The sequence below is a fragment of the Xyrauchen texanus genome, chromosome 14 (assembly GCF_025860055.1).
Source record: "Xyrauchen texanus isolate HMW12.3.18 chromosome 14, RBS_HiC_50CHRs, whole genome shotgun sequence".
Taxonomy (NCBI): domain Eukaryota; kingdom Metazoa; phylum Chordata; class Actinopteri; order Cypriniformes; family Catostomidae; genus Xyrauchen; species Xyrauchen texanus.
The window spans coordinates 17047478-17062159 of record NC_068289.1 but is presented as its reverse complement, the minus strand read 5'-3'; the positions used below and the strand labels follow the sequence as shown (position 1 = coordinate 17062159).

The 14682-nt window shown below is 34.0% G+C and overlaps 1 protein-coding gene across 2 annotated transcripts; it reads left to right on the top strand.

Annotated features, from left to right (window-relative positions):
- Positions 1-6044: 6044 nt before the first annotated feature.
- LOC127654635 (CASP8 and FADD-like apoptosis regulator) lies at positions 6045-14153 on the top strand. 2 transcript variants are annotated; one of them, XM_052141858.1, is made up of 10 exons: positions 6045-6148; positions 6705-7006; positions 7101-7206; positions 7315-7450; positions 7721-7788; positions 7879-7942; positions 8555-8601; positions 9452-9527; positions 12378-12888; positions 13779-14153. In XM_052141858.1, exons 2-10 carry the CDS (start codon positions 6720-6722, stop codon positions 13906-13908), a joined length of 1425 nt encoding a protein of 474 aa, XP_051997818.1. In that variant the 5' UTR covers positions 6045-6148; positions 6705-6719; the 3' UTR covers positions 13909-14153. The 2 variants fall into 2 exon arrangements, with proteins under 2 accessions (XP_051997818.1, XP_051997817.1); XM_052141857.1 differs by having other exon boundaries at positions 6046-6148; positions 9449-9527.
- Positions 14154-14682: the final 529 nt, after the last annotated feature.

Here is a 14682-nt window from a genome sequence, read left to right as displayed (position 1 = left end):
GCTGGGCTGTTTTTGTCTGTTTTTATGGATATACATATCTCACAAAAGTGAGTATACCCCTCACAGTTTTGTAAATATTTGATTATATCTTTTCTTGTGACAACACTGATGAAATGACACTTTGCTATCATGTAAATTAGTGAGTGTACAGCCTGTATAACAGTGTAAATTTACTGTCCTAACCTAAACTATTGTTTTTCATATCATAAATAATGTGTTTGCAGAATGTGACCTCAAAGCCTAAAACATTGAACACTTCAGGTAAACCGTTGACTATAGAACTCAAAAAAGGGTTAAGAGACAAAAACTGATAATGTGAAAACATTCACAAATCATGAAGGTCTATTTGATCAACTATGACCCGTCTATGTCAGATTGTAGAATTATAAGAGGATTTCTCTGATGGCTTTATCCATTGACACAGCCTATATTGTTATTATTACACAAGTCAACGTGTTATTTTCACCATCCAAAAGAGACATAAAAAGAGCTGACAGGAAAACAAACTACTGTGAAAAATTCGCAAATCAGACTGGTCAAGATGAGAGTGTTTTCTGTCTTCTAAATGTCAATTTTTTAAGCTATTTGGATTAGAAAATGAAGAGTCATAAAATGTAAACGACTGACTGAATTTCAAACTGCAAACTATCTTTATCGCGGTTATTTACCAAATGTCCAGACCCGCCCCCCATCAATGTTATCAACAAAAGCTTTCATTATTGAATGGCTCTTATTATTATTATTATTTCAACCATTTCTAGTCAAATTAAAAATTATGAATGACGTCCAACAAGATGTTCCGGATTTACCCGCATATTTTTTTTAATTTATTTTCTTTTATTGCTCAAACTTAAACAACAGTATACAAAGTATACAAAACATACAACTTAATATTACCCTTGCCAGGGGGATAGGTATCACATACATTCAAACAAATTGTAAGTTATACAAATATTTCTAGTTTTCATAGCCTTTTTGTTCAATGAACCACAAATTAATTTTATATACGATAACATATCACAATAAAAATGTTTAAAAGCCGGTTTTTGTTTGACATATTTGCGGATATAGAATTTAGCTTGCACAATTAGTAAATTTATAATAAAGAAAATATCTTCTTTACTTTGTTTTCTAAAAAAACAAAACACAACATTTTCCCACTTCAAAGTAAAGTCCTTGTAAAGTTCTTTCATAATAAAGCTGCAGAAGTCTTTCCAGAAGGTTGTGGAGTGTGTGCAGATCCAAAAAAGGTGCTGGGTGGTCTCAGGGTGATTTCCGCAAAAAGAACAGTTCACATCAATGTCCCTTTTGAATTTCGTCATATAATGGTTAGCAGGGTAGTACTTATGGATAATTTTGAAAGAAATTTCTTTGACCTTGTTTGTAACAAAAAACTTATTGGGAATAGTCCATACTTTTTTCCAGTTAATATCATTTACAAAAGAATTCCAGTATGAAACAACATATGGGACAGATATCACTTCTTTCTGAAACAAAGACCGTACATATTTATTGTTATTTCTAGAAGAGGTCAGACAAATTTTACCTATATCTGAATCGATTGGATTATAGAAAGGAACAGAAGAGATATTAAAATCAACACTTCTAAATAGTATTTTGACACCAGAAGTTATAGCATCATATACTATTGCATATTCTTTCGGTGTGGCTGGAAACTTATAGGTGTTTAAAAATTCTGTGTAAGACATAAGTTGTCCATCACTATTGAACAGTTGAAACACTAAAATAATCTGTTTCTCAATCCAGTTAGGAAAAAATAATGACTTATTCTTATACAGAATATCCCGGTTGTTCCATATAATATATTTATGGGGAGAAAAGTTGTGCTTATATATGAGGAACCATGCTAACAAAACTTGATTGTGAAATAAAGAGAGCTTTTCCGGTATTTTGTCTACATTGTAATTGCAACCTAATATGAAGCTCAAACCACCAAATCTAGAAAATATAAAGTTAGAAATAAAATTCCAAATGGAAACAGGATTTTTAAGAAATTGTTTGGCCCAGTTGATTTTAAAAGTATTGTTTATAGTATCAAAGTCTAACACATTTAGCCCACCATGTTCATAGCTATTCATAATGACATTTTTCCTGATGTAATGTGTTCTATTCTTCCAAAGAAAATTAAATAGCATACAATCGATATCCTTACAAGTTTTGTTGTCTACATGAACAGAAAGAGCTGCATATGTTAGTCGAGACAAGCCTTCTGCTTTTGAGAGCAGGACTCTCCCTCTTACTGTTAGGTCTCTCTGCAACCATTGATTTAATTTGGTTTGTGTTTTTTTAATAAGCGGTGGAAAGTTTAATAGAATTTTTTCTCTTTTCATCTTTACAAATGATTAAGCCTAAATAATTTGCTTCCTTTCAGCTGGGAATCTTACAAATATTCTGATCCTTACAATCTTTGACAGGTAATAATTGACATTTGCTTAAATTTAAGGTCAAGCCAGAAGCTGTGGAAAATTCTTCAATAATTTTTAAGGCAATAGGCACCTGACTGGCATTCTTAAGAAAAATTGTCATATCATCAGCTAGTTGGCTGATGAGTATTTCTTTACCTGCTATGCTAATACCTTTCATGATGCTATTAGAAATATGAGAGGCAAGAATTTGCATGCAAAGTAAAAATAAATAAGGGCTGATTGGGCATCCTTGTCGGATCCCGCGTTTAAGATTAAATCTTGACGTTGTGCCATTTTTCATTCTAACGGAGCTATTAGCATTTGAATACAGGGCCAAGACAGCATTACAGAACATATCACCAAAGCCAATTTTTTTAAGAGAGAGAAATATGAATTCATGCTCAATAGAATCAAAGGCTTTGTAGAAGTCTAAGAGGAGGATAAATGAGTCATCCTGTATCAGATCCGAGTAATCCAAAATGTCAAAAACAAGTCTGAGATTATTAGAGATATGCCTATTCTTCATAAAACCAGATTGAGTTTCGTCTATAATATCATCTAATACATCTTTTATTCTTCTGGCCAACACTAAAGCCATGATTTTATAGTCATTGTTTAAAAGACAAATTGGTCTCCAATTGTCAATAAAAAGCGTATCCTTATTAGGCTTTGGGATAAGAGTGATGAGGCCTTGCGTGAGACTCGATGGAAGAGTACTCCTTTCGATACTTTCGACAAATACTTGTAACATGAAAGGTGCTAGTAGATCAGAAAATTACTTATAGAATTCTGATACCAGTCCATCGTTGCCAGGTGATTTGTTATTTTTAAGAAGAGCAATAGCTCCAATAACCTCTTCTTTTGTAAGTGGACTGTCACAATAAACCATATCAGTGTGTTCTATCATTTTTACATTATTTATAGAGTTGATAAATTTAGTCGCTGTATCTGCATTGTACTTAGACTCATATAGCTTTGAGTAAAAGACATAACAAAATTGTGAGATGCTTTGGGCATCATCCGTGACAGTGCCGTTTATATTCAACTGATGAATAGTATTTGTCTTGGATCTGTGCTTTTCTAAGCGGAAGAAATAAGCAGAGTTTTGTTCACCTTCCTCTATCCATCTTTTTCTCGACCTAACAAAAGCTCCTTCAGCTTTTTCATGATATAATTCATTGAGTTGACATTGAAGTTCTCTCAGATGTAATTTATCCTCCTCTGATACTCCATCTGGTGGTAGTTGATATACTGAAGAGATTTGAACAATTAGTTTTTCTTCTGCAGCTGCCTTAAGTTTAGCCATTTTAGCTCCATATTGCCTTAAAAATTTGCCCGCTTCAAATTTAAAAAGTTCCCAATTAGCAGAATACAGGTTATTTTCCCTAGCCTTATCCCAATATAGCTTTATTAACCGCTTAATTTCTAATTTTACTGCACTATGTCCTAAGAGCAAGCTGTTCAATTTCCAATATGAGGATCTATTGTTATTATGAGCAGAGAGTTGGAACTTAATATAGATTGCCTGATGATCAGTAAGTGGTGTTGTAAGGATATTGACTGTTACATTGTCTTTCGGTATATTATTAGAAATTAAGTAAAAATCTATTTGAGATTTCCTTGAACCTGAACTGTTACTCCAAGTATAGGATATATTATTAGGAAACTTTTCTCGCCAAATGTCAACTACATTAAATTTTTCCATAAAAGTTTTCATTTTTAAATTATCTCTGGAATTTGGGACGTGGGGCCATCTATCAATTGAATTATTTAAAGTAATATTAAAATCACCTCCAATTAAGATAAATGAGCTAGGGTATTTGGAGAGCCAAAAAGTTAACCTTGTATCTATAGAATCAATTAATTTATCATTTTCAGGCTTGGTATTGTAACCATAAATATTAATAACAATAAAGATAGAGTGGTTATGATCAATTAGTGTTCATTAGTGTAGTTAGACAAATATAGTGGCCTAAAGAATCACAATTTGAATGTAGAATAGTACCATTAAAAGAACCTTTCAAAGTTGTGACCCCAGCTGACCTCTCTGACCCATGCGAATACCATGCATCATTACCCCATTGGGACTTCCAAAAGTTTACATCAGCAGCTACTGAATGGCTTTCTTGAAAGAAAGAAAAATCAGATTTAAAGTTTTTTGCATACAAAAATAAGGCTTTACGTTTACAAATTTGTCTCAACCCCCTGGCATTAAGTGAAACAATAGAAAGTGACATAACAACGTATAACAAATATAAACTAATTTGTTTTATGTGTAAGGCAAGGAAAGTATTTAGATGATCTACCTCAGAAAGGGATCGAGCTTTGCAGCATAAACTAACAATTTGGCAAAAACAATATAAACAAAACTTAGATTCTCAGCTTATGTAGGCTACAGAATAGTGCTAGATAGAAAGCAATGTTATAATCACTAAAAAAAAAAAAAAGACAGTAACATTTCACAGTAACATTGTGATGATAGTGGTTTAACATTGTAATGACTTAGAGCAATTCAAGGCGAACATAGCCTATGTAAGCTACCACCTTTGGTTATCCTGAAGATGGGAAGATTTCTGTCCCGTTAACGAATCCACGACATCCAACGTAGTAAGCTTTCTTGCCCTCACTGCGCGCCTTTTCGATGATGGGCCATAACTTGTTCCGTCGTTCTCTATCTTCTTTTGAGAGATCCTCTGCAAACTTCCAGTGGTTGTCTTTGAGAAATTGTGACGTCTTTGCAGCTTTCCATAGGCTATCTCTTGTCACCCTTGATATGAATTGAATGAGAATCGGTCTGGGCTTGCTGGTGTTAGGGAGCTTGGCGCCGTTGCGATGCACAGTGTCAACAGTCTCACAGATGCGGTTTTTGCATTCAGGTAAAACGGCTTGACAGATCTCGATGGCAATCTGACGGACATCATTCTTTTCATCTTCTTTGACACCAAGGAGCCTCAGATTCCACCTCCGAGAGTACCGTTCCAGGTCGAAGATCTGTTGCTGGTGTGTGTCCATGCGACTCTCCTCTTTAGTCATCCTGTTTTCTAGAGTGCCCACTCGTTTTTTCACATCTTTTATTTCCTCACACGCGAAGTCCACAGTTTTTTTTAACACCATCTAGCTGCATCGCCAGCTCATCCATTCTTTCATTTATTAGTTTCGACAGGGAAGCGACGACATCTATGTCTTCTACCTTGGAAGAAAGCATCGGTTTTTTTTGGAGCTGGAGATTGGCTGGGCGACAGGGACAGAGGAGGAAATTCTTCCATAAGATCCTCCATTACTGGCAAAGTCACCGAGCCAGTCGTGTAGTCATGAATGTTATCAATTAGAGGGTTTCTTCCTGAGGCGGCGTGGCTAGCATCACCTGTTGGCATTGTCAACTTTGCTTTTGGGTTTTTCAGCGGTCTTTTATTGTCGCGGGTCGACATCTCAAAGGTTAAATCCTCTTCACAAAGTTCCTTTAGCGTTAAGCACTATAAATGATTATAAGGTCCAAACAGAAAGGTTGTTTTTAACCGTATTCAAAATTTTCGGTTGCACAGCTCGACAGTAAGCGTCTACCTACTCGGCCATCTTGGTCCGCCCCCTCCTTATTTACCCGCGTAATTTCCTCTTTCTAATGTACCATTGCGTCACGGATTTCCAGTTGTAGGCTACTTAGTAAAAGCTGATTTTTTTTTTTACAGATTACCCCGTTCAACCAAAAGAAAAGCTCTCTCGAGGTAAGGTCTGCGTTTTTAAACGTTTGATTGCATAATATTTATCTGTAATATTTTACGTTATGACATAACATTTAGCGTGGTCACAAAACACATGCTAATCATAGTTGACGCAAAAATACTATTTCTAGCGGGCTAATGCCATTAAGAACGATACGTTAACACATACTCTATAACTATACAAAATTGTTCTTACAAATAGACTGTTATTACTATATTAAAACTGAAATGTAAAATGTAAAACTTATTTTTAACCAACACTGTCTGATAAAGAAACAAAATGACACATTTTCTAAAAGCTTACATTATTTGAAGGATATCCTATATTAATGTAATTATTGTACACTAGTAACTGTAGACGAACAGACAAATCATATAGCCTACACGTAGAAGAAATAGACTAACACACAAATTCAGATGTGAAAGTGATCGATGAATCATCAAGCTCACCAGTTTAGTTTTTACAAGAAATGATACTACAAAAATATGCATATGAATAACTAAATGGGCTTATTCGAAGTGTTGACACATAACAGTAGTATTTTTGTTCTTATCTCAGTAAATTTGAAGCAGAATGTCTGGGCAGTTGCATCAAACCATCATTCAAATCATAGATGAGCTCAGCACCGATGAATGTAAGCGCATCTGTTACCTGTGTGGGACTCTTGACACGGACACGTTCTCTGCAGATCCCAGAGGAATGTTACAGTCTGTGTTGTGCCAGATAAGGATGGATTATATGTTTCTCACCGAGCTCATTCTGAAGATAAAACGTTGTGATCTGCTGAGAAATGTGCTGAGTACCAACAAGAGTACGGTTGAGGGAATGTTAAAACATGGACATGCTGTATCTGAATACAGGTAACATTCCATATAGGGTTTTCCCACACTATATATAGGGATTTTTACTCCGTGTGTGAGAAGTGATCTTTCTAGCTGTGTTCTGTGCTTTTAGATTACTGATGGCTGATGTCAGTGAGGATATATCCACTGAAGACCTGAAGTCATTAACATTCTTACTGAGAGACACTTTACCAAAACATAAACTGGAAAATGTCCAGGTATGATGGTATGGTGGCCATACATTTGGCCATGTTGTGTAATTTCATCGGTATGAATAGTTACGTTTTTACCATCAAAAACAATGACAAAAATATTCACAATTGCAGAGTTTTTTAGACATTGTGGTGGATCTGGAGAAGCTCGACCAGCTCTCCAGTGAGAAGATGGACATGATCGAACACTGCCTGAGGTCCATTCACAGGGTTGATCTAGCTAAAAAGATCAGCCGTTACCAGCAGAGAGGTGAGATTCATTGTCGGTTAAAAATAAAAGGCTTTTGTAGATTTAGAAAAATGATACAATACATAGTTGGCCTGTTATTTGTCTCTCATCGAGAGGCGTTTTGAGTACATCATTAATAAGGTTACAAGAGGGTAAACGAGAACATGATTGTCAGTTGACTTCATTCAAATTCAGTTCCTCCTTTAGTTTTTTTCTTTTGCGTCATTATTCACGGAAAGTTTTTGAGGAAATGGAATCAGTCCATTGATTTACATTGAATTGCTTTCACAGGATTAATGGCAAACCAAGGGACTTCCCCATCAGACAGACTGAAACTCGACCGATGCAGAAAGGCATCTGTATGAGATTTAGCCTCTTTGCTTTGCTTAATATTAAATGTAAAATTACGTGTTGGTATTTCCTGTAAACTCTCACTGTTTTATCCTCAGGAGAATAACCCATTTGGTTTGTCATCAGTTTCCAGCAATGTTTGGCAGGTTCCTAAACTCTGTGGTGAGTACATACAAAGAGGGCAGAACAATGAAATACACTAGCAGTGAATTATGGACACACCTACTCATTCTGTATTAATTCGATTTCCCATATTTTAGAATAATATTATTATCAACTATTATTATTTACAGATATTATTACAGCTCTGCACACTTTGAGCATTTTCTCAACCAGCTTCATGAGGTGCAACTCATCGAGGCCTAGATATAGGGGGGATCTGGGGTGGGCTTTGTTTGCTGTTACTGAAAACAAGCGAACACACACACACCCCACCCCCCACAATGCCCCTCCATTATATATTCTTGCCCCCCTAATGTTTCCATTCTAGATCCGGGCCTGAACTCATTCATTCAAAATATAGTTACATTTTTGTTTTGTAAATTAATTTTTAGGCATATTAATGTAATTGTCTACAAATCTAATTTTGAGCATTTAAGCATGTATGCCTGTAGATGAAAAGGTCTTAAGGTTCACAACAAATATATACTCAGGCTGGTGTGTCCAAACTGATACTGTTAATTCTGTGTTATTATAATCCTTTTTCAAAATATTGCTCATTTTAAACTACCTTTATATTATACACAATACATTTGTTTTTGTTTTCTTTCTTAGATAAGAAGACAGCTGTGAAGAAAGAAGCAAGTAGCTCCTGTTTCCAGGTAATGATTGTGGATTTAAGACTGTTTTCTGTTATGTCTATATGAATGAACATTCATTTAGTATACATTAGAAATAGGTCTACAGTAGAGGTAGACCAGTATATCGTTTTACAGATTAATCTGTGCCAATAATTGTTTTTTGGAACTATCGGTTATCTGCAAAAATATATGCCGATAGTTGCCGATTGATTTATAATAATTTCATCATTTCAAAATAATAGTCCCCGGTTTGTTTCCGGCTTGTTTATATTAAAAAATGACACGTTGAACCAAATCTGAACATTTTCTGTTAATAATTGAGATTTGGTTTGAACAAAAAACTGCATCTGGGATTTTATTCATTTTGGACTCTTTGTCTTTGCCCGCCAGAGTAAAGAAAGTATAAGACATTTTCTTTTTTCTGAAAATGGAGTTTAAAAACTATCGGCCAATTAATCGGTTATCGGCCTTTGTTAGCGTATCGGCAAAGTCCACTATCGTCGACCTCTAGTCTACAGATCATATTTGTTATTCAAACATTTATTTTTGTTTAACACAAGAATTCACGCTCAGTTCAGATTTGTTTATTTCGAGTGGAAGCAGATGCATACATTTGTAATGTAATAAATAATTACTATATAAACTTGCTCACTGGACAGTGCCTCTGTCTGGGACTCATTCGGTTTGGCTGTCTGTATTTGAACTCAATTACAGTTAACATTTAGTTAATAATAATGCAAATTCAACATGTACTCATTAACATTGTAAATACATAGTTTTTAATCATGACTGTGATTGATTTGCTGCAGATAGAATATGGTCATACTCAGTTTGTGATGTGTGTTGATTTGTACTCTTTGATAACCAGCAGCAGGATGAAGTATACAGTATGCAGAGCGATCCCAGGGGAGTGTGTTTAATCATAGACTGTGTCGGCACTGAAGGAGGTGAGTAATCACTGATCTTTATAACACTTTTTTATATTGTTCAAATAATCAATAGATTTGATAATTTTATTCAGTTCATTTATTCAAAACATGCTATCATGTACATTTTTCTTTTCAAGATCAAGGATATCTTTATTTTCCCCAAGGGGCAATTTGTTGTACAGTCAGCAGTAAACACACAAACATAAGACAATCATTAATAAATGGACAATAGATACAACATAAACAGGGTTAGGAGGGTTACATTTGAAATGTATTCCATTACAGATTACAGAATACATGCTGTAAAAATGTCATTTGTAAAGTATTCCGTTAGATTACTCAAGGTCAGTAATGTATTCTAAAGACTTTGGATTAGTTCTTCAGCACTAGTAGATTTTTTCACTAGTTTTGACTATAAAAACTCTGCCAGTACAGTAAGACAAAATACACATGCTAAAAATATATTCTCTGAAAAACCTAAATATCTTTTGCAGTGTTGTTTCTAAAACTATATTAATCAAATTGATCTTGTTTTAAGGATTTTTAGATATTTTTACAGGAAAACAATACAAAAAAATATTATCAAGAATATGTTTTTTGACCTAATATCAAAGTTAATGAAATTAACCATGATCTTATGTGAATTTTCTTGATAATAAAATATGATCGTGTCTGGTAACATATATAACAAAATATCATTTTAGCTTAGCGTAAAGCTGACGATTTACACAAGGTTTATTTCTATTTTTTCTGCTCCAAACTTACTTCAAACTTACTTCTCTGTCTGCTCGTATGAATGTAACGTATCATAAGAAAGTGTTTCACTACTGTTCAAATACACTTTGAATCACATAATTTATATGTATAAATGTTTTCCATCTGAAAGGACTAAATATTAAATGAAACGTTTTGAATTAAATAAATCTCTTCAGTAATCAACTATATTATGTTACATTCAATACTTTTTGAATGTAATTGTATTCTAATTACCAATGATTTAAAATGTAAATGTAGTGGAATACAGTTACTTATATTTTGTATTTTAAATACAAAATCCCATTACATGTATTCCGCTACTCCCAGTCCCTGAACATAAACAAAAATAATTATAAAAAATATCATATTTAATTATTTAAAAAGCCAATGGCAGGTGGAACAAATTAGTCTATTCTATTCTATTTGTCCTACATGTTGGCAAGCGGAAGCAACTTCCTTGGACAGGGGGTGGCTAGAATTAGCCAAAATTGACTGGGCCTTCTTTAAAACACTGACCTTGTTTCCATGTGTTCAAAACAACGTGTAGTGTATAATATATACATACATACATACATACAGTATATATACACTACTGGTCAAAAGTTTTTAAACACGACTGAAATGTTTCTCATGATCTTAAAGATCTTTTGATCTGAAGGCCTATGCGTAGATGTTTGAAATTAGTTTTGTAGACAAAAATATAATTGTGCCAACATATTAATTTATTTCAGCATAAAACTAAAATGTCATTAAAAAAAAAAAGTTTTTGAAATTGACCAAATAATAAAGAAAAGCAGCCAACAAGTGCCCAACATAGATGGGAACTCCTTCAATTCTGTTTATAAAGCATCCCCGGGTGATTCCTCAAGAAGTTGGTGGGGAAAATGTCAAGAGTGCATTTCTCCAAATTCTTGGCAAAGTGTGACTACTTTGAAGATGCTAAAATATAACATAGTTTTGATTTATTTGGGATTTTGGTTAGTCACAACATAATTCCCATAGTTCCCATTTATGTTATTCCATAGTTTTGATGACTTCACTATTATACTAAAATGTGAAAAAAAATAAAGTGACCCTAAACTTTTGAACGGTATTGTATTCATGTTTTTGAGATATATTACATCAGAAATTAGCATAATTAATTTGGATTCTAAGTAAAGCATCATCCAATGACTACCAACCATGTTAAAATAAAATTATACATTATAAATTCTGAATCTATGTACTTATGATCATTGTCCCATGTCTGCCAAACATGTTGAGTGGTCCAAACATCATCTGCAGCCTGAAACTGAACTTTTGATAGGAAATTTGGATTGAGTGAAATATAGGATGCTCTGTTGCTCCCTATTTAGTGAATGAATTAACCTCCAGTGTGCTGTCTGTCTTCACTGGTCTCAGAACAGTTTGAAATGCTCCTTATTTTCATCCTAACTTCATATAAAGCCTCTGAAAGCAAAATTTTTTCAGCTTTTGAATGAGCCCATTTATTCTCAGTCTGATACTGCACTGTAAATATTGGATTTCTAAGGAAAACATTAGCTAAAGTACTCAATAGTGTACATTGTGTTTAGCAGTCTGGCGTTTCGCGATTAATCGCTCAAAAAAAATGGTATATTGTATGAAACTAGAGACTCAAACATGTTTCAATGTAAAGTCTTAATAAGGTTTCTTAACAGATGTAGTTTTGTAGCCGTTTCTCTCAAAGACAAACTCCGCTGTGATCAGTGCCATGTTGTTTTGTCACATTACTCGTTTAACCCTTTACTGAGAGCATAGAGTCTTCTGAACTGAGATCAAATTAAATTAAATTATGCGTTATATTTAGCAAAGCTAAGATACAACATCCATGCATATGTACGCACTAGGTTAAACTGGATTTTTAAAAGATTTCATGATCCAGATGGCTCTAGCTTTGACATTTTGTCTGATCTGAAGATCTAATTCAGTGAAGTTTAGACATACTTTTTGGGGCCACTGTATGCATAAACTGTTTGGTGATTTGTACTATTAGTACTACTTCATTGTGAAAATAGTACCAAAGCAATAAAAAAGTAAAACCTCAAAGGAAAACTATCAAGTAACTTTATGACTTCTTTCCTGTCCATGCAGACCAGCTGGCAAAAACATTTAAGGGCTTACACTTCCATGTAATCATGCACAAGCTGCTGAGTGTCAGAGACATGCTGTCCACTCTGACGGAAGTGGCCCGACAGCGGGAGCACTACAAGACATGTGTGTTTGTCTGCTGCATTATCAGCCGAAGCCACTCGTCAGACCTGCTGGCCACTGACTCCCATGGCCCAGGACTGAGCCTGGACACAATCAGGCACTTGTTCACCCCAACCTCATGCCCTAGCCTGGCAGGCAAGCCTAAACTCTTCTTTATCCAGAGCTATGATGTATCAGAGCCTCAGGGGTGTGCTGGGTATATGGGGTGTGGAGATCTGGAAGATTTGGAGACAGATGGGCCTGTCACCTACTGCAGGGCGAGAACTGTCCCAGCTGATGCAGATATCTTCTGGAGCCACTGCTGGACTGGAGGGAAGAAACTGGAGATACCAAACCACCAGTCTGTGTACCTGCAAGCTCTGCGATCCTCCTTAACTGAGGGACAGAAAAGGTTGGTCAGCAAAGACAGACTGTTGGACTTATTTAAATCTGTGCTGTAGTCAATAATACTATCTAGTGGGATTGCTAATCACATACATTCGGCTCCCAAAATTTGAGACCACCAGTGAAAATACTTATGTACTTCACATGTTTGTGCAAAACCTGATGATCCATGTTAATCCAGCATGATTTGTGAATGTTCCAAAGAATGCATCTTGCGTGCTTCAATGGAAGCAAGGAAAAAAGAGCTTTTGTACAAAGGAAGGTCAATTCATAAGTGAACTAGAATTAGTGCAGAATATTACATATTTCAGTTACATTTTACGATAAGGTTGTATTTGTTAACATTAGTTAACTACATTACTTAACATGAAATAACAATGAACAATACTTCTAAAACATATCAATCTGGGTTAATGTTCATTTAAACATATTTAATACATTTTTAGAATGAAAAGTTCAATAGGTTAAAATGAGTTAATGCATAATGAACTAACAATGCACAATTGCATTTACACGAATTAACATGAACCAAGATTAATAAATGCTGTAATAGAATTAGTTCATGATAATGCATCAAGTAATGTTAACAAATAGAACCTTATTGTAAAGTACTGCCAATATTTCTTAATAATTTTTTGTCATTACGATTATGCATGTAAGTATTTATTGTTTTCAGTCCTAATACATTCAGTTTATTTACAGTCTTAAAATAGATTCTGTATCCCAGATTTTCAATGTAATCTCAGACTTCTGGACTGTACGGCATGTACGGCACTGTACGGCATTAACTAGCAGTGTATGCTCATTATTTCGGAATAGGGGATTGATTTGATCTCTATTGATCTGTAGTAAAACCTTCAGTTTAACTAATTGCCTATGTTTTTCTTTTCTTTATAGGAGGACTCATTTGGTAGATGTGCACATGGTGGTGAATCGTGCAGTATTTGAGCACAATAACAAATCTTCAGATTTCTCTTACTATTTAAATCTAAGACACACTCTGAGGAAAAATGTCTATTTGTCATGATTATGAACCCTTATGTTTAAACGTTAGTGGGGTTATGCATAAGTAAAGGTACTATAGATGTGTATGCCAGAACATGTCAAATGATTAAGTCAGGGTTTTTTTTATTTTTATTTTGATGTCATCTTCCAAATATAATGATCCAACTAAAAAAAATGACCAACCTTCCTAAAACATAAAGGTAGTTAAAAATTTTCATATATAAAGACCAATTTGTACTGTATGAGAAAATAATGTGTAGTATTATAAAGGCAACATGTTTTTGCAATAGTAAATTATTGTTTTTCACATTTTACTGAGCAAAAATAAATAAATAAAAGAATGTATTATTTTTTATTTAATTATATATATATATATATATATATATATATATATATATATATATATATATATATATATATATATATATATATATATGCACAAATAATAAATTACTATTTGGAAAACACTTATTATGTATTGATTTGATAGTGTATCTTTTTTCTGCCCAATATGTGACTATAAAAATCTATGTTTTTTTATTTTTATTAAATTAAATGTAAATGTATTCATAGTCTTTACAAAGCTGACCGATACAGGCAATACTTGTCAAATTATGAAAATATTTATTTGCTTATTTATTTTTAGACTATTTTCATTTTTTTTCCCTGGCTTAAATAATATCATAATGATGTCGATATTAATTGTATCAATTAGACTTTGCATCAGGTTCTATTGTTTCAATAAATGTTTATGATGCCTCATTGTTTGTAGTTTCCTAATTGTCCACATGTTGGC